We start from the raw sequence: 21,968 nt of genomic DNA on the forward strand, positions 1-21,968 counted from the left end.
TCATCAATTCCTCTATTACAAGATTAGGCTCTAAATATCTTGTAATAATTCCCTATTGAACAATAGACGATTTCTATTATAAGTTATGCCAACTTTCCTATAATCGATATAAGGGAGATAACTCCTGTAGGCCTAGCTACTAATGAACCAAAATGGCGCAAGAATACGTATCCGATGCCGGGAGGAGACGTTAAAAATCACAGTAATCGCTCCGCTTTAATACCCCTCGGGCGTCCACATTTCCTTATATGGAAAAAGTGGAGGCAATGTGGAGGCAAAGTGGAGGCCCTCCAGACTGTTTACAACAATAGCAGTCGTACATTGCCGACGTCACAATATAGTGCCAAAAATGAAAGCACAAAGAAAATGTTATACATAGCGTAAACCAACTGTTTATTGACTGAAAAATGTTCTGTGAAACACAAAATATAGTTACAAATATCTGATTCCGTTTCCGAGCCGTATTTAAAAATGTACACAAAAACCAGCCGGAACGTCAGCGTCAACAGTTTCACCGTGAAAGCAGTACAACTGCTTGGACCGAATATGTCTTGAAATCGACCGTTGTACGCCACAAGTACGTATTAAACACATACATTTTGATGAATAGTATTGTTATTGTCTTAACGATCACTGATTAAATCATAAGATTGATCATGGAGCTTACATAGACAAAATACCTAATTCAAATTCTGACCGCCTGTTTAGTCACGATCCAATATGGCGGCTATCGTTGCCAGTGACACACTACTTGCCAACAAACTATTTCACATACAATCTATTATCACATACATTTACCATCTGATAGCATGGTCAGTTAGATAAAAACATTGCCATTTGCCATGTACTGCTAATAATATACAATTCAACCGTTATTACACGTTTATTCCATGTAAACACACCAGGGGTACAGTTCAGTAACATAAACACACAACAGCTGATCGTGAGTCAGCTGATCTCAAATGAACATTCGTTACAATATTATAAAGACAGCTACATAAAATACTTTTATTATTTTTTTTTATCTTATTACATGTACTTAACAGCACATTATAAATATTTTATTAAAATCTATCTTTCCATCGTCAAGATATCTTAGCTTTAATAGTCGTTTGAGGCAGATAGTTTTGCATAAATTTGAATTTGGCGCCAAAATTGTAACGATGAAAAGCGTCTACGTGACAACGATCGAAGTTGATAACTTCAACTTGATCACAACAATGTCGATAAAATCGATGTCATCATACACAACTGTATGTCTTTTTATGTTTTTGAGGAGATATCTGCATATCTAATACATGTAGATATATATTTATTATCTTATCTTGTTTCCCGAACGTGTTAGTGCTTATTGAGGATCATATTAGCTAAACGTGATACATGTAGACATCTAACATACACAATATTCATATTTCACTGTATACATGTACGATAAGACATAGGCCTAACTACTCTAATTAGATGATGCATGTATTTCCCGTTTTAGAAAATGCATGGAAGTACTCTGATTCAGTTGATCAAATACTATCTTACTAAAAAGCACACGTAAGCTATAGTGTCAACATCAGTATTATATCTGTGATATAGAAACTAAACATGTACATGCAGATATAGACTAATTATTTTCCTGTCTACAGTAATCAGCTGAACGTAGATCGAGGATTCAGAATAAGAGATTTTTTTTTCTGAGGTGTACAGTACAGTATAGATTCTACTTGAGGACCCAAAAATCTGTTTTAGTTTACTTCGGATAATAAATATATATCTACATGTATTAAGATGTTATATTAGCCTAGCCAAATTCAAAGATCTGACAACATTATTTTTTTCTAGTTTGTCGAAACTAGGTCCTACACCTATCGTACAAACTTTGATTTTCACCCGGTATCAAGCTTTCGGCAAAATCTAGCTTAGTACAATATCGACAAATACGCCGTTTATCGACTATACTATCCTGATTTTAACGTTAAAAGGTCAGATATTGTTAGACGGATAACAGAAAGATCGCTATTCTTCATAATCTTAGTCACAAAAGAGTTTTCATGTGCAGTTCCGAATCCAAACGAACGGCGCATTCGATCACTGAATTGAATCATTTTACAAATAAGCACGAAGCAACTCGTTATATAAAACTATTCTACATTCCTAATGAACAAAATAAATAGAAAAATATACATATGATAAAACAAAATTCCACAATTTTAATTGATACCGTTGGAATCCATGATCTATTTGTACGCTATTAAATAAACGAGCCGAGCTCCCTTACGGTTCGCAAATTCCGATCTTGGGTCAAAATTCATCCTATTTTGCAACTTTTCAAGCATTTTGATGTATTCACCAAAGTTTTCACATGCATGATATAGAGATTGTAAATGTTATGCTGATTAAGGAAAATATCATTTCATATGAGATTTTATGAAACGAGTCGAAGAAGTTTTTATTTTTGCGAGCCTTGGCGAGTTTAATAAGGACGAAGTGCGAAGCACTTCTAAGGTAACAGATACACGAAAATATAAAAAAAAACCACCACAATCTTCAAAATTCAATCCTACACACTGACAGCTTCAGTTTGCGGTCGCCACTTTGAAAATTAAAAGCTATACAAATCTAGAATGCAGTCAAAATATCCACCAAGGCGAAGATAAGCACAAGGAATCATGACGTCACATAATGTCAACAAATGCGAAATCACTAGGCGGATTATGTGATATATAGAGGTTACACAACGACAGGTTGTTGTATATGGAATTTATTACACACGAATGAGTTATTTTTTATTTATCCAGCAAATTTATAAAAAAAAAAAAAGATACACGTTTTACAGGTATTTTTTTACTTGTTTTCCCCTGGAAATCAGGAGTGGTGCCAACATGTACCATAACCACGTGTAGTATGAACAAATTGTAAAACAGCAGCTGCATTGTTAATTTGGATTCTATCACATGATTTTTTCATTGTGGATGACATGACCAAACTCTCGTAAGTATATTAACTAACCAGAGTTTGATATACATGATAAACAACATATTACACTTAATACGTTTGAATGTAATGCGATTTCAAGCATGTTATAATTTAGAAATTACTTAATAAGATAAATTGTCTAAATATCTAGAAATACCTAGTATGAGAACGATAATTCTAATATATGCTTAGAGAGTTGGATTAATGTGACATGCTAGTGTAGTGAGACTAACTTCGTGTGAGAATGAAAAAGATAAAGTTTGATGGTATATAGTACAAAGTTCTTCTGTCTAAGATATGTATGTAATTGAATTTATTAAGAATTATTTATAGTCATGTGAGATGTGTCTCTGTGAATGTGTTGTTTGTGTGTATATGTATATTGTCAGCACTGTACTGTATATATTTGTATATATTGTATATATCTGTATAGTAGTCTTGTAAGGTGTGTCTCTACACTACGTAAGGTGTGAGTGTGTCTTTATGTTAGGGTCAGTACTGTACTGTATATATTTGTATATATACTGTATATATCTGTATAGTAGTCATGTGAGATGTGTCTCTACACTACGTAAGGTGTGAGTGTGTCTTTATATTAGGGTCAGTACTGTACTGTATATATTTGTATATATATTGTATATATCTGTATAGTAGTCCTGTGAGATGTGTCTCTACACTACGTAAGGTGTGAGTGTGTCTTTATGTTAGGGTCAGTACTGTACTGTATATATTTGTATATATACTGTATATATCTGTATATATAGTAGTCCTGTGAGATGTGTCTCTACACTACGTAAGGTGTGAGTGTGTCTTTATGTAAGTGTCAGTACTGTACTGTATATATTTGTATATATATTGTATATATCTATATATATAGTAGTCCTGTGAGATGTGTCTCTACTCTACGTAAGGTGTGAGTGTGTCTTTATGTAAGTGTCAGTACTGTACTGTATATATTTGTATATATACTGTATATATCTGTATAGTAGTCCTGTGAGATGTGTCTCTACACTACGTAAGGTGTGAGTGTGTCTTTATGTTAGGGTCAGTACTGTACTGTATATATTTGTATATATACTGTATATATCTGTATAGTAGTCCTGTGAGATGTGTCTCTACACTACGTAAGGTGTGAGTGTGTCTTTATGTTAGGGTCAGTACTGTACTGTATATATTTGTATATATATTGTATATATCTGTATAGTAGTCCTGTGAGATGTGTCTCTACACTACGTAAGGTGTGAGTGTGTCTTTATGTTAGGGTCAGTACTGTACTGTATATATTTGTATATATCTGTATAGTAGTCCTGTGAGATGTGTCTCTACACTACGTAAGGTGTAAGTGTGTCTTTATGTAAGTGTCAGTACTGTACTGTATATATTTGTATATATACTGTATATATCTGTATAGTAGTCCTGTGAGATGTGTCTCTACACTACGTAAGGTGTGAGTGTGTCTTTATGTTAGGGTCAGCATTGTACTGAATATATTTTTACCACTGATGAACCAAACGGTACCAAGTAATGAAGAACTGAACTTGGTCTCCTGATATTGTTTCATCTAGAGACATCACTGTATCGTGACGAAAGCTTTTGATTCTTTAGAACACTTAATCACAGTCATCGACAGGGCAAAATCCCATCTCTGTGCCGGATCAGTCGTGTAACACCAAGGCCGAGACTCGGCTTCCTCAACGCACCAGTTCTCGAGATCAGACCTACCCATTAGAAAGGCATGGCCATGAGGAGTCTGAGAATCCCAGCGCTGACACGGTACACCACCTCTCGTGCATGTCACGTGTCCAGGATAATCCTGACCTGGTCGAAAACAGTCAAAACCTGCCAAAATAAGATGATTAATCCCATATGAATTGGTCAATTGTAGGTTAGTTATAGTCGTTCCTTAGTCAGATCGTCCGCAGTACCAATGTAAACTGACTAGTGTCATCTCATTGACATTATGACGGTATACGGAACAATATATGTAGTACATATCAGTCGCATAGTCCAATAGCTAACTTTGGCTTTCATAAAGCTTTATATATAACTACAATGTGAATGTATGTGGTTGACATGCCAAATGTATCTATAAATCGTTACATTATCTCCCCCTCTCCCGAACGGTCCTCACTGGATGTTGTATAGCTGCAGTAAACAAAATGCCAATTTCATATCGCAAAACTCAAAAAGATATGATTAAGCATTTACGGCATCATGCTAAATGCCAAGCCCTGCAAAGCGAAAGTCTTGCCAAAACGAGACTTGGAAATATCTTCAGTTTTAAAAATGGCTTCATGCTAGCTGCAATGCACGTTTGTAAGAAGTATTATGGCGAATTCTAAAGGTGATTCTTACGTCGAACCCACCCACAATGTGGAGTCGGGGGACGATAGGGATACCGGGCTTGACCCGGACTCCCGACGTGCCGGCGTACGTGGCCGATGTAGAGATAGAGAGACCAGACGCTCCTCTCCTATGTCTCAACCACTTGGTCGAAAAAGGGACAGGCATTATGGTGACCGTTCTTCTCTTTCTGATGACCGGGGAAAAGTAAGATATTATCGTTTTAAATGTTCCCGATCCCTATCTCATTCCAAAGATGTTTCTGATCGATCCCGTTCTCGGTCTAAAGATCGTTCTGTATCACGAGGTCTTAGCGTGGACGAATCGTCGTATTCGTATGCTAGACATAGCAGTGAGGACGATTCGTCCAACTCGTCTAGGCGTAGTTCTAGGCTAAGTCCACCACGTAAACGTAATAGCAGTGACTCTCGTTCCAATTACGTTGGTTTTGAGGTGGCCGACCCGGAAAGTGAGAAACCAGAACTACCATCAGATATGACAAATTATGTAATGAACAAATTTACAGCTTTCATTCCAGAGAAAATTTTAATGGATAATATTCTGGACAAATATCCAGTGCCAAAGAACATTTCTGTTGGGGCACACAAGGTTAACTCTTATGTGCCAGAATTTTTTCAATCAGTAAATCGCTCGTATGGTAAGGCGTATGATCAAAACTTATCTTCAATTCAGACACGGGTTGGTAGCGTGATGGGACCCCTCTCAAAATTGTGGGTGGATATTGATAGTGTGCGTTTAGGTGAGACAGACATGAAATTAGATCTGTTTCATGTCTAGAACTCGTGGAAAAGACTTTAACATCAGTTGGTCAAGCATTCAACGCTACTACCTATCACAGGCGGATGAACATCCTATACAATATCACTAAGGAAGTTAAGAAGTCCAAACACTTGTTGAAAGAAAACAATGACAGGTTAACATCGGACAGTAAAATTTTTGGGTAAAAATTCTACAAGGCGTTGGTGAAATCTTCAGCCGTTTCCAGGGAGTCACGTGAGATCTCCAAGGAATTAGCAGCCAAGTCTAAATCCAGCCATGACTGCTCTAGGTCAACGAACACTCAGAGGGACCAGGCTAAACCAGACAATAAGCCCTTTCAGAAGAAGGCCCCATTTCGAGGAGGAAGAAGTGGTGGCCGATCCAACTCTTTCCGGGGACGCACAGGAGCCCAAAAGATAGGTTTATTACCTTCATTACGGGTAAACAAAAATCTAGACGCAATACCTCAGACTCTGTAAAAAGTACCGAACGAACCTCCAGCCGAGTTCAACTTGGATTTAAACCACGTTCATCTAGAAATAAACTTAAATAAAGCCACTTTCTTTTCGACGAATGACCATAAACAAACCAGTAGGGGGTCGTTTAAGACATTACATAGACAACTGGAAAGTTATCACTCAGGACCCTCAGGTTCTGGAAATGGTACAAAGGATAAAAATTCCGCTGGTCAAAGAACCCTTTCAAAATCGGATCCCATCATCATGGTAGGAGGGTCAGGACGCACATTTAATAGAGTCAGAGGTACAAAACATGTTGGAGAAGAACGTGATTGTCAAATCGTTTCCTTGCACGGATCAGTTTCTAAGCCCTGTATTCTTGGTTCCAAAGAAGGACGGGGAAAATCGTCCAGTAATAAACTGAAGAGACTGAACTCGTGTGTGGAGTATCAGCATTTTCAGATGGAGGGGGTACAGTCTCTAAAGACACTGATTTAGAAGGGCGAATTCATGGTAAAACTAGACCTAAAGGACGCTTACTTCACAGTACCGCTCCATCCAATTCATCAGAAATTTCTGAAGTTCCTTTGGGGAGACCAAATATACGTGTTTGTGGCAATGCCCTTTGGGCTAGCTCCAGGCCCCCAGTTCTTCACCAAACTGATGAAACCAGTGGTAGCCCTCATGAGACGGATAGGTGCCCGAATGGTAATTACTTGGACGGCGTGATTCTTATGAATCAATCCAAGAAAAAACTCCTCATGGACACTGTTTGACCAACTCGGATTTCTGATAAACACGGAGAAATCAGTTTGGATCCCTACTCACGAGATAGAATTTTTAGGCTATCTAGTCAACTCAATGGATATGAAATTGTCACTACCTCAAAAGAACGTATCAAAGGTCATCGACAAGTGTCGTCATTTGTTGATAAACAAAATAGTCACAGTGAGGGAGAAGTCAGAGACTTTGGGTCACATGACCTCGACCTTGCAAGCGGTGGCTCCTGCCCCTCTGCATTACAGACATGTCCCAAATCCAGACCTTTCTATTGGACAATTCTTACCAGGTGTTAGTAACTCTCTCCTCGGAATGTCTGGGGGAGTTGAGATGGTGGATCTGTCGGATGGAGAGTTGGAATGGGAAGGCTATAATAAATGCAGGCCCGGATCTGATCATAGAGACGGATGCCTCTCAAAAAAAGGTGGGGGCTGCGTCTGATACCAGCAGGGTTCAGGGCCTATGGACCTCGGAGGAGAGGACATGTCATATCAATGTGCTGGAACTGAAGACAGCACTATTAGCCCTGAAATCCTACTCAAAGGAAAATTTCCCAAGTCATGTTCATCTGAGACTAGACAATCCGACAGCGGAAGCATGTATACAAAAGATGGGGGGGGGGGGGGGGTCAAAAATCGCCAGCTACTGTCGCTGACCAAATATTTATTGGATTAATGTCTGAAAAGGGAATGTACCTTCCAGGCAGTTTGAACACGGAGGCGGATTGGCAATCTCGCAACTTCAAGGACAGCAGCGACTGGCACTTGAAAGAAGAGGTGTTCAAGGCTCTAAAACGTATCATGGGTCCACTCGACTTGTTTTCGAGTCGGCACAATCACCAATTGTCCAGGTACGTGAGCTGGCGCTCAGACCCATACGCAGTCCAATCGGATGCCTTCCAAATGAGGTGGACAGAGGAGGGTTTGTACCTCTTCCCTCCGTTCTCCATGATATCGAGGTGTCTAATGCAATTGGAGAAGGCCACGTTAGTGCTGATAGCTCCAACGTGGCAATTTCGTCGATGGTACCTGTCTGTGCTGGGCATACTAGTGGAGACTCCAGTGTTACTACCCCCGTACAAGGACCTCCTTACGAAAATCTCCGGAGACAGGATGTTGGTAGAGGAGCTTCGGAAGAAGCTGTCAATATCCTGGCAGAGTTCTCATGGAGGAAAGGCATTAATACTGCTTACAACAGCTTTTGCAATAGAAAACAGTTTGATCCATTTCGGACCCCTGTGGTAAACGTTGTTAACTACCTATCTGAGTGTTTCGAGTAGGGAGATAAATACAGGACCCTCAACTCTCGGAGATCTGCTATTTCAGCATTTCACGAGATTGTTGACGGAACTAAGGTGGGTCAGCATGACCTTGTAAAGCGTTTCTTAAATGCCACCTTCAATGCTAGACCTCCACAACCTAGGTATATTGGCACATGGGATGTCGGTATGGTATTGAGTCATCTCGATTTCGAATCAATGTCTGTTCTTTCAGCTAAGATGTTGACATTGAAAGTCAATATGCTATTGGCCTTAACTTCAGCGAGTCGAGTTTGTGAGCTTTGCGCTCTAGACACATAGTTCATATCGGATACAAGTTCCAAATTTACTTTCAAGTTAGCCAAACTTACAAAGTCTCGTCGTGTTGGAGACACCCCTATTGAGATTGTGTTTCAGGCTTATGTAGAAAACCCCAATTTGTGTGTAGTACAGACTCTCAGAGAATAAATCGTGACTCTACTAGTCGAACCCAGATTCTACTTAGTTATGTAGAGCCACGCAAACCGGTTGTCTCGTGTACAGTTGCGGGCTGGTTAGTTTCCTTGCTAGGTTTGACTGGTGTTGACACTGACAAGTTCAAGGCACACTCTACCCGTAGTGCCTCTACTTCAAAAGCTCGGGCTGTGGGGCTATCTTGCCAGGAAATAATGGAGAGAGGCCACTGGTCAAAAGTCTCCATGTTCAGGAGACATTATTTGATTTTCAGCAAGCAGTGTTATCTGTAGGTTAGTACAGATGTATGCTTTAAACATGCATAATTATATCTTCTTGAGGTTTGCGATTTGAAATTGAGAATTTCATCAGTGCATGTAATGCACACTATGAAATTAGAATTTCATGAGCAAACCGAAATAAAATATAATTCCCAGGACCCTTACCCACCCTCTTTCACATGCTTACAAAGTTATCTTTGTATTGGTTTATGTTTATAAGAAATGTTTTGTTAAGCACACATGGAATGACTTCATTTACATTATTTCCTTTTTATATACATGCATAAGCAAATTTGGCTTAGGTTCCATATAAGTTTCCTTCTTTCGATGTTACAGGAGGGAAGAGCGCAGGTGATGTCTAGACAGACAATGAGGACTGGTTAGACGAATCGACAGACCGATGTCCGTCCTCGGATTTTGGAATTTAAATGGAATTTTGATGTTTGACGCAATAAATAATGCATTGTTCAATGTTTCTCTCGTTGAGACTTTCCAAGTCTCGTTTTGGCGAGACTTACGCTTTGCAGGGCTTGATATTTAGCATGATGCCGTAAATGCATAATTATATCTTATTGAGGTTTGCTCATGAAATTCCAATTTCACTGTGTGCATTACATGCACTGATGAAATTCTCAATTATTTACTTGCGTTGGCTTGAAGCGAGACGATATTTGTTGCGCAGGAAAAATCCATTCACTAAACCTGAATGAGAGAGTACTTTCACTAAGGAAAATATGAAAGAAAAGATATGGGTAACATAGAAAAAAGTATTAACGCCATACATTGGGGTTTCGATATCTTATCGTGAAAACGACGTTAAATGTGACGTCATGCCGTATTGACGGAGAAAGCACACATTTATCTGTGAGTAGTTGTCGGTTAGTATGTGCGAATGTTGGACGATAAAAATGAATATTTCTAACAACTTAGGCCTCAGTAGATCTGATCAAACCATCAAAACTATACAACAGACAGCTAGATACAAAACCCTACAGTGACACATACCTGAACAAGACAATGAAGCATCTGTCCAGTTGAAGTAGCCATCGCATTTTGACACAGGACAGCTGTCGATGAGTAGATCAGATGTGAAGGTCTTACATTTGTGTACTGCTTGACAGTTGAGTCCATTTGAAGGGCGCTCCACGAATGTCTCCACCCCTGAGACTTCCAATGGCGGCGGGTCATCCCAGTTGGTTGATAAAGCTAAACAGAATATATGAATATTCTACAGACCTTCTATGATCTGAAAATGGTATATTAGCATAAAATTATGTCCATCATTTTCCCCAGTCTTTCAGAACCAATGGTTTTTACAACACGTTTCCGTTATGAAGGTTTCAAAGATTAAAAATAATATTTTCCGCCTGTTTTTCACGTTGCCTTACCAACATACATGTAATAGTAAAGGAACATTTTAATCCGGTCGTTTGTTATAAGATATAACTAAAAATTCCACATAGAAAGACTAAATTACTACGTATGTATGATCGCTGAAACAATTTTGAAAACAAATGTACTTTTGTTTAATTTCATGCATATAATTGGAGTGAAATGTCAAAATCAATTTTACAACTTAAATGATTTACTTCTCTTCAGATTATTGACTGGTGATGATAAGAATTTTTTGATCGGTCAAAATAGGAGGTGTTTGATTGGTCAAAATAGGAAGGGTTTGATTGGTCAAAATTGGAGGTGTTTGACAGGTCAAAGTGGGACGTGTTTGATTAGTGAAAATGGAAAGTATTTGATTGGTCAAAATGGGAAGTATTTGATTGGTCAAAATGAGAGGTGTTTGACAGGTAAAAATGGGACGTGTTTGATTGGTCAAAATGGGAAGTGATGATTGGTCAAAATGGGACGTGTTTAATTGATAAAAAATGGGAAATAATTAATTGGTCAAAATGGGAAGTAATGATTGGTCAATATGGGACGTTTTGATTGGTCAAAATAGGATGTGTTTGATTGGTAAAAATGGGACGTGTTGGATTGGTCAAAATGGGAGATATTTGATAGGTAATAATGGGAAGTGATGATTGGTCAAAATGGAACGTGTTTGATTAGTCAAAATAGGATGTCTTTTATTGGTGAAAAGTATGAAGTTGGAGTAAGTGGAAAGTGTCAATTTTATGGATACAAGTAGACTTCATTACCACTAATGCTTACATCAGATTATGTATTAATAAAAAATATAAATTGGCAGAAGTACATTTTACCTTTTCTCCATCATCACACTTACGTTCACACTCCATATCGGGTTGTGACCAGGTCCTTGTAGCCGCGTCATAATACGACTGGACGTGCAGATTATCTTCATCAACACATTCATAAATGGCCGAGGATACGATGGGATCTAGTGTATATCTAACTTTCCACTGACCCTGAGGCGGTAAACCTGCGAAATGGAATAAGTAGTCGTAACAAACATAGTCGCAGTGACATGACGGCTATTTATATCAACATAAACAATGGACGCATTTAAAGTCTTATTTTGAGTGTATGACATACAAAACTATTTGTAAGCATTAACAGCAAAATATATCGAAAGCAATTGATTGGATGACGAGAAACGTCAATCACTGAATTGTAGGAATTCTTGTCACCTGTCAAGTAGAGCGAATCAGTCAGGCTTCAACTACAAATATGGAGTTAAAATGTAGGTAGCGTTGGTACATATAGAATGATCTTTTACAACGAATGTACAGTTTACTAAATCGTTTTATTGAAGATCTTCAATATATGTTAAAATATAAATAAAAAGAATTTGCAAAAAACGCCAGTCTAAATGGAAAAATAGAGAATTAAACATTAAATACATTGCTAAGGGAAAGAAACATAGAGTATATCAGCAGATACAAAACAATATCTCATTAACCGTCTGACCGTATCACATTGATTGGATACCCTTTATTTGATGTAGACAGCAGACGATCGCTTAAAACCTATTATTATTTTGGTTGGATAATTGTCATGGGGTAGGGTAGACTGGAGATAGCAAATGAATAGAAATCAGTTTTTGGGGACGCCTATGTTCTAAGGATTATAAGGAAACGGCCTTATCTCCTCAATATGATTAAATTAAGCAAGATTAGTACAACCAACGTAAGGGATAAAATATAGAACCAAATATTTTTGAATAGTCAACTTTCAATATAATCCAAAATCATGATAAATGGGGAAAATAAGAAATTGATCAAGACTCTCAAAAAAGTTTTTAAAAAATAAATAAAGGGGGAAATAGGACGATGTATTCCTGAAGAGAACCATGCCTGCAGTGGAGAATTTGGTCATTTGGTTGCGCCACCAGAAACATATAGCCACCAGAGACATAAAGCAAAGTCGAGATCAGTAAAATATCATCGCGCTAAAATGTACTATATTTGGTGCACGAACCGAAAAAATGCACAATGATAATCCGCGTCATCTCGTGATGAAGTCATTAATTGTGTGGAAAAACATATGTAATTGGTGGATCAGTATCGCCAATCCGGTTGGTGTCCTTAATGTGAATTGTTGTAATTGTATCGGAAGTCATTAGAAGTCGTCTTTACCTGCACAGTTCGGTAGATGGGGAAGCCAAGTGTTTGTGTTGCTATCACAGATTTCCGTCACCCCATCCAACCGACACGAGGTGTGGGCAAGAAGTTCTGCCGCTTTCTCTTCTATGATGCTGTTGGTTTTGCCATCAAGAGAACAGGACGGCGCTTATATGGAATGGAATAACTTTACATTTTACTTCAAACGTTTTATTTGTAATGCATATTTGATGTGTTTATCAGAGAATATCAGATTTTGAAATCCATTATGTGTTACTTTGATGTATTTTGCGTAATTAAGACAGTACTTTAGGCAAATAAATTATTTCCTTATGAGGATAAAGTGTTAATATTTACATGTAATATTAAAATGAATATTTATATAACAACAAAACATAGAGAAGGTCATACATGTATACATAGTGTATGACGAACACATACAAGGTAACTAATTAGGTCATACATGTATATATATTATTTTAATAATTACACTCATACACACCATCACACACACATACAAGGTAACAATACTTACAAGACAATCCACATCCCACTACCTGTGTTGAGTCCCCGGAACACTGTCCAGCTATACTCTGTTTTTAAAACAAAATAAATAAGAAATAAATGTGTGTCAATATAAATCTAATTAAAATCAGCTGTTTCATACTCCGCTAACTTCGTGCTCCGCTACAAACATCTGACAGTAGCCCACCGTCCGCGCGACCTTTCGAATAATTAACCAATCGGAACAGCGCTGGCAAACCATGACTGGTATTTCGTAGTTCTCAGCTTCAGTTATAAGATCCAATGAGTTCCGAACAAACAGGTAAAATGGCTGCGTCCATTAGCACATTTGTAGCGGAGCACGAAGTTAGCGGAGTATCAAACAGCTGATTTTAATCAGATTGTGTCAATATATAAATAGAGGATCTCACATGAGTTGCTATGTGATATGAGATTTATCAAACAGGTTAAATAATTTTATATGTCACGATTTACGCGAGCGGCATATCAAAATATTTAACGAGTTTGATAAATTTCTTTTTAACTTTTTTTCAAGATTTGTAAGATAGCTTTTATTAATAGAAATATCTAATTTTTTCTCTAGATAAAACAGTAGAAATCCGGCTCGGATGTGACATTTCCGTCTATCGAGACAATCATGCTACTTCATATATAGATGATGACGTCAAAACTACATGTGACGTTATATAAAGGATCTTAAATGAGTGTTACCCCTACGAGATGGTATTCATGACATCATGAATATTGATGAATGAATGGTAAATGAACTTTCAAGAATATTAGCAGATTGTGGTTCATGAATGTTTATCAAACTTCGTATGAGATTTTATGAAACAAGTCAAAACACACAATTTTAAGATCCTATTTTATCACAACAAGCTACATTTCGAAGAATCTCACGTCAAAATGCTTTGCAAAAATCAAGCGGATGCCGCCATTTTGTCCCGCCGTCCTCGAAATCATATTGTAATATAACTTTGAGTTTTGCTGTTTTCTGATTGGTCTAGACCGCTTGGAGAGTTCTTGACAAAATGCAATGTCAACCTGAGACCGATGAACACCTGTTAGAGGCTGACATTGCAAATTCGGTAACCTGGCTATAAAAATAGACACGGAAGAGCATTGCCGATCATCAAGCAATAGCCAAATCCAACATGGCAGACAACAGTGAGGTAGGATTAGAAAAGATGTTAAGCACATTGTAAATGTAGCTATATGTTCAAAAGTTATACATGGATTGTGAAGAAGTACAGCAGAAGTACTAAAAGTACAATGTACCTACTGGGGATACGTGGATGTAGATTTTCTTGATTTTTTGTTTAATAAGTCATTGCGCTGTCCTTGCTTCAAAATATTGTTCCAAGTAGCAATAGCAAAACTTGTATCATTCTATCGTTTGATATAACAAAACAGTTACATGTATTGACTTTTTGTTGGTTAATATGAGGAATTGTTAAACCTTTGAAAGGTGATATTTCCCTCGGCCTTCGGCCTCGGAGAATATCACCTTTCTCAGGTTTAACAATTCCTCATACCGACCGAGGGAAATATCACCTTTCAAAGGTTTAACAATTCCTCGTATTAACATACAAAAAATCAATATTTGTATATTATCTATCCTCGGGCAGTAACCATGATAAAAAATATGGCAGACGAAACCGCATTGGAAATGGATAACAGACGTTTTGGATCTGTTTCCGATGATGATATGTAGACTTTACTTGTAAAGACATATAGCAAGAATACGAAACGTGTTACGGAGACTTAATTCTGCTCAATGTTTGCGAGACTATTTACAAGAAAAGGGACATGCCCGTGAGTTTGAATCCCTAGAACCCGTGGATTTAGCAGGGAAGTTTTATGGAGAGGTAAGGAAAGAAGACGGATCGAAATATCAATGTACAACATCGTTTGGTATTCGCCATGGTATACACAGGCACTTATCCATTCTAAGTAAACCAGTTAATATCATAAAAAAAATCTTCAGAAATTGTATGCCTATTTTGTTCTGGATGACAGTGACAAACTGCAGCAGGAAGCATTTGTAGACATGATGTTGTTTTTCGGAAGGAGAGGTCGTGAAAATATTCACAATTTTCGAACTGGCGATTTTGCTGCAACAACAGACGCAAATGGCAATATGTACGTGTACATGGTTAAAGATGAAGCTACAGAAAACTTCCAGGAGGACCCGAACACCGCTGATGGCCGTATATATGCTAAGCCAGGTAAGTCACGAAAATATGCGTAGCAAATTGACGTCAATCATCATTTCATAAAGTTTATGTTGTCAAAATAGCTTTCATTTTATTTAGGCAGTGTTACTAACACCTTTGAAAGTGAGTCTATTTTTCATTATTTATGGTCTCATATAAACCTTTAGCGGAAAAGCCGGCTTGTCACGCAGATATACAAATCATAGTTTGCGGGCTACAGCGGTCCATGTCCTTGACAAAGAACAATTTGCTGAAAGACATATAATGAGTGTGACAGGACAAAAATCTGAGAATTCCTTAAAAACCTACACTGGTTATACTGATCAGGGCATTAAAAGCACGTGTCGGACACTATCATGGAAAGTCTGAGACCCTCTGTCTTCAAATTTAGCTGTTGAACCGCCGATAAAAAAGTCAAGAACCCAGGATGACGGAAACAAGGAGAACAATGTTGACGAATGGCCTGCTAATATAAACAACCCAGAATTCATGCTATTAACAGATTCTCATTTTTTTTCCTGTCATCATTTTATTGTTTCTGACAGGACGTCACAATGACTTTCAAGACAATATTGAAATTGCTCCACTAGTGATATATGCACAAATAATACACGGGCGAAATCACCCATGATAATGAAGCTTCTAATTTGACTAAACTAAGTTTTAATCAGTTCAAATTTTAGTTTTTGGCGTTTTAAATCCATAATAGTAAAGACATTTTAAATCCTTTTTGTCACGGCAAATATAGTGATATTACTTACGACAGGAATGTTGTTTTTTTCGATGTAGTGCCATCCCTCCCTGGCCTGTAAGTTGACTATTGTACCTGCCGACTCTGTACTCACCGTCATATTAGACAACTCACAAACCTGGCCATCCGTTTGGTAGTTCACGGAGAGACACCTGATGGACAAAAGACATCGGGAGTAACACTGGATATCAGACACGCCATGTACGATATGGAACATTCCCACGGGCAGGAATGACCTTGACGTGACTTGGTAGATATTCAAATTTGTCACCCTCACAGGAACTGAGATACCACATGTTCCATTGTCAAATGTTATCATTAACAATATGGCCGATATAATTAGCGTACAGGTAAGGCAGCCAATCTGTCTGTCACATAACGGTTCCATACCTAACGTCTTACAGGAAAATTTATTAATCGCACAATTTTCAAATGTTGTTGTAAGTAATACAACTATTGTTCTCTTTCACTCCTTGTAATACTATGGAGACAGTTAAAACTTGTTTAGTCAATTGATGCATTAACTTAACTCTTCATCTTCCTTCTGATTGGCTATAGAAGGACTCTATATCACGTGACATCAGTTCAGTATAGTGAATATTTAGCCTATCAAGAAATCTGTATCTGAGAAATGGATGTAATTACCGAAGTGTTGTATATTTACGTAGTAGGGTGTATATATAATTAAAGAGAACATAACTGTAAAACAAATTGATTAGAATCGCGGGAACGCATGTTGAACCTAACAATATATGGATTCATTAGTGTATTGAAAGTGACTTCAGAAATATTGGCGTCAAAGAAGAAAGTGATTATAGTTGTCGAGGTTCGATAACAACATATCAATAATTTAGTAACCAAATCATCATTCAAGGAACTTGTCTCCGCTAACAGGATAATTTTTCACCTTAACCAGTTTACACACAGAATAATGAAGCTAAGTGAGACAAACATATATATAGACGCGTTGTAGGCAATTTACATCTTCTGTTACAAAGCATAATATGTTTTTTCCAAGTATTTTTATGCTTCGTAATAGGCTTAACTATGTATGTAATAAATACTATAACGAATACGATTGAAGTGTCGGTAGAATTGAGATCTGAACGCAGAGACGTTTGTCTTATTACAATCTTAACTATAGGATAATGTTATTGTTGATAAGGGTATCAAACACAGAATCAGACGCAATTACCGACAGAATCTTCGCACCGCATTAGTACCCATCGTCACTGGTCTACATATGTCATATATTGGAATATCAGAGTGTCGCCATATTTATTATAACTACACTTGTACAACCTCTTTATAATGTATTTTTTAACATTTATTTTCTCTCTGAAGCTTTTGGCCGAATGAAAGTGCTAAAATGAAACAGGCATTTGAAATACCTGAATGTAAGAGTCTTTCGTTGATTAGGATGTGAACCAAACCTTAACGATGCTCCATCGCCGACCGAACATAAACGATATTCACCAATTGAACAATAACTCATGTTTAATCATGAATGCGCCTAATCAACACAATAATACATATAAAACGATATGTTTTGGTGCAAGCGCAATCAGTACTTCATTCCATATAGGGCATAGTACCATGGGATATTTTCGGGATGTAATTCATTATTTTGATATTTTTATATTTGTTTTAGCCTTGCTGCGATCAGCTTAAAATGTTGCTGTATTATAATTGTCATATCATCAATTAATGTAATATTCTGAAATGACACCTGAAGAAAGCTCTGATTTGGATATATAGGATAGATACTAGGATTGTGAGGATACTAGGATGTTGAGAATTGTAGGATGGTGAGGATACTAGAATAGTGAGGATTGTAGGATGGTGAGGACACTTGGATGGTGAGGATTGTAGAATGGTGAGGACACAAAGATGGTGAGGATACTAGGATGGTGAGGACACTAGGATGATGAAGATACTAAGATGGTGAGGATACTTGGATGGTGAGAATACTAAGATGGTGAGATCACTTGGATGGTGAGGAAACTAGGATGGTACTGATACTAGGATGGTGAGGATTGTAGGATGGTGAGGACACTAGGATGGTGAGGATTGTAGGATGGTGAGGACACTAGGATGGTGAGGATTGAAGGATGGTGAGGACACTAGGATGGTGAGGATACTAGGATGGTGAGGATACTTGAATGGTGAGGATACTAGGATGGTGAGGAAACTAGGATGGTACTGATACTAGGATGGTGAGGATTGTAGGATGGTGAGGACACTAGGATGGTGAGGATTGTAGGATGGTGAGGACACTAGGATGGTGAGGATTGAAGGATGGTGAGGACACTAGGATGGTGAGGATACTAGGATGGTGAGGATACTTGAATGGTGAGGATACTAGGATGGTGCGGATACTAGTATGGTGAGGATACTAGGATGGTGAGGATACTAGGATCGTGAGGATACTAGGATGGTGAGGATTGTAGGATGGTAAGGATACTAGGATGGTACGGATACTAGGATGGTGAGGATTGTAGGATGGTACGGATACTAGGATGGTGAGGATACTAGGATCGTGAGGATACTAGGATGGTGAGGATTGTAGGATGGTAAGGATACTAGGATGGTGGGAATACTAGGATGGTGAAGATTCTAAGATGGTGAGGATACTAGGATGGTACGGATACTAGGATGATGAGGATTGTAGGATGGTGAGGATACTAGGATGGTGAGGATTGTAGGATGGTGAAGATTCTAAGATGGTGAGGATACTAGGATGGTGAGGATTGTAGGATGGTGAGGATACTAGGATGGTGAGGATGCTAGGTGAGTGAGGATACTAGGATCGTGAGGATACTAGGATGATGAGGATTGTAGGATGGTGAGGATACTAGGATGGTGAGGATTGTAGGATGGTGAGGATACTAGGATGGTGAAGATACTAGGACGGTGAGGATACTAGGATGATGATGATACTAGGATGGTGAGGATTCTAGGATGGTGATGATACTAGGATGGTGAGGATACTAGGATCGTGAGGATACTAGGTTGGTGAGGATACTAGGATGGTGAGGATACTAGAATGGTGAGGATACTAGAATGGTGAAGATACTAGGATTGTGAAGATATTAGGATGGTGAAGATACTAGGATGGTGAGGATACTAGGTTGGTGAGGATACTAGTATAGTGAGGATACTAGGATGGTGAGGATACTAGGATCGTGAGGATTGTAGGATGGTGAGGACACTAGGATGGTGAGGATTGAAGGATGGTGAGGACACTAGGATGGTGAGGATACTAGGATGGTGAGGATACTTGAATGGTGAGGATACTAGGATGGTGCGGATACTAGTATGGTGTGGATACTAGGATGGTGAAGATTCTAAGATGGTAAGGATACTAGCATGATGAGGATACTCGGATGGTGAGGATACTAGGATGGTGAGGATTCTGGGATGGTGAAGATACTAGGATGGTACGGATACTAGGATGGTGAGGATTGTAGGATGGTACGGATACTAGGATGGCGAGGATACTAGGATCGTGAGGATACTAGGATGGTGAGGATTGTAGGATGGTAAGGATACTAGGATGGTGGGAATACTTGGATGGTGAAGATTCTAAGATGGTGAGGATACTAGGATGGTACGGATACTAGGATGATGAGGATTGTAGGATGGTGAGGATACTAGGATGGTGAGGATTGTAGGATGGTGAAGATTCTAAGATGGTGAGGATACTAGGATGGTACGGATACTAGGATGATGAGGATTGTAGGATGGTGAGGATACTAGGATGGTGAGGATTGGAGGATGGTGAGGATACTAGGATGGTGAGGATACTAGGTTGGTGAGGATTCTAGGATGGTGATGATACTATGATGGTGAGGATACTAGGTTGGTGAGGATACTAGGATCGTGAGGATACTAGGATGATGAGGATTGTAGGATGGTGAGGATACTAGGATGGTGAGGATTGTAGGATGGTGAGGATACTAGGATGGTGAGGATACTAGGACGGTGAGGATACTAGGATGGTGATGATACTAGGATGGTGAGGATTCTAGGATGGTGATGATACTCGGATGGTGAGGATACTAGGTTAGTGAGGATACTAGGATCGTGAGGATACTAGGTTGGTGAGGATACTAGGATGGTGAGGATACTAGAATGGTGAGGATACTAGAATGGTGAAGATACTAGGATTGTGAAAATACTAGGATAGTGAAGATACTAGGATGGTGAGGATACTAGATTGGTGAGGATACTAGAATGGTGAAGATACTAGGATTGTGAAGATACTAGGATAGTGAAGATACTAGGATCGTGAGGATACTAGGTTGGTGAGGATACTAGGATAGTGAGGATACTAGAATGGTGAGGATACTAGGATGGTGAGGATTGTAGGATGATGAGGATACTAGGTTGGTGAGGATACTAGGATGGTGAGGATACTATGATGCTGAGGATACTAGAATGAAGATACTAGGATGGTGAGGATACTAGAATGGTGAAGATACTAGGATGGTGATGATACTAGGATGGTGATGATACTAGGATGTTGAGGATACTAGGATGGTGAGGATACTAGAATGGTGAAGATACTAATTGAATAATTCAATCATGCTTACTTTACTAACTTATCAAGGAAACATTACGTTGCCATTTCAATGCTCCATCAGATGATTGGGTTATACAACAGCATAATGCCTTTACAGAAAAAAAAATTATATCAATGAAATTGCGCCATTGAAGAGATTATCAATAGTATATTGAAATGTTAGGATAAATTTGAATAAATTTTTGCCTATGTTTATTCCCATCATACAACGTTTGGTGGTGTAATTAAAGCACCCCTATATTTTTGTTATACTTCCATATTCATTCAAGTTATAATGTCAATCCTTCATAAAAACCGAAACAAAACTGTTTCCCTGATTTGTATTATTTGTATCACTGTGACCTATATCTGTATGATTGGTGTCGTTGTGACCTAGAATCGTATATCTTGCGTAGCTGTGATGATAACCTAGATTTGGCCGACTATTCAGGCGTTAGAATTGAACGTGCTGCCCCTATTTGTATAAGACGATTACATTTCAAATCGTTCCTTTGTCTTCTTCATAACGTCTTCATTGATACCAACTCATTTTCTGCCTTCAGATGAGTTCTCTCCACTATAATTGGGATTTTATATAATGGTGTCGGTCTCAGATTTTGGGACTTTATGCACTGTAGACGATATAAGACTTCAACATGTAGCAAGAGTCTGTGTTATGTCTCCTGACATAGACACACCAGAATCGAGTCTGGTTGTTTTTGCTACTTCAGCATAAAGAGAATGGGGCGATAGGTTTCCACGTTGTCAGTATAATGTGACCCGGTAGAGTTTACTTTTTGTGTATTCAGTTGCAGGCGTCAAGGAAATATCACTATGAAAATGGAAACAAATGCACTATTATAAGGAGGCAAAACGCAATTATACGACAGCCTTCCAGTATATACGGAGAGTCATAGAATGACCCTGACTGTTATTTAAGGAATTTTTTTATTGTTTGTTATTTACTGGTGTGTTAACTGCATTTTTATACATACATGTATATTTTAAATAACGCGCGTTAGTGCGTCATATTGAAATCGCTGTACAAAAAATGCA

General features: G+C 38.3%; 1 protein-coding gene and 1 long non-coding RNA gene across 2 annotated transcripts; one reads left to right on the forward strand and one right to left on the reverse strand.

The window, feature by feature from the left end:
* Nucleotides 1-5,295: 5,295 nt before the first annotated feature.
* Nucleotides 5,296-6,569, forward strand: LOC138322228 (uncharacterized protein DDB_G0287625-like). Its single transcript, XM_069266273.1, has 2 exons — nucleotides 5,296-5,968; nucleotides 6,307-6,569. The coding sequence occupies exons 1-2, from the start codon at nucleotides 5,296-5,298 to the stop codon at nucleotides 6,567-6,569; spliced, it is 936 nt and encodes a 311-aa protein (XP_069122374.1).
* Nucleotides 6,570-11,565: 4,996 nt separating this feature from the next.
* Nucleotides 11,566-13,449, reverse strand: LOC138322460 (uncharacterized). Its single transcript, XR_011208399.1, has 3 exons — nucleotides 13,392-13,449; nucleotides 12,872-13,024; nucleotides 11,566-11,715 (listed from the first exon to the last, which is right to left on the reverse strand). It is a non-coding gene; the product is annotated as an uncharacterized lncRNA (long non-coding RNA).
* Nucleotides 13,450-21,968: the final 8,519 nt, after the last annotated feature.

The sequence above is a fragment of the Argopecten irradians genome, chromosome 4 (assembly GCF_041381155.1).
Source record: "Argopecten irradians isolate NY chromosome 4, Ai_NY, whole genome shotgun sequence".
NCBI classification, from domain to species: domain Eukaryota; kingdom Metazoa; phylum Mollusca; class Bivalvia; order Pectinida; family Pectinidae; genus Argopecten; species Argopecten irradians.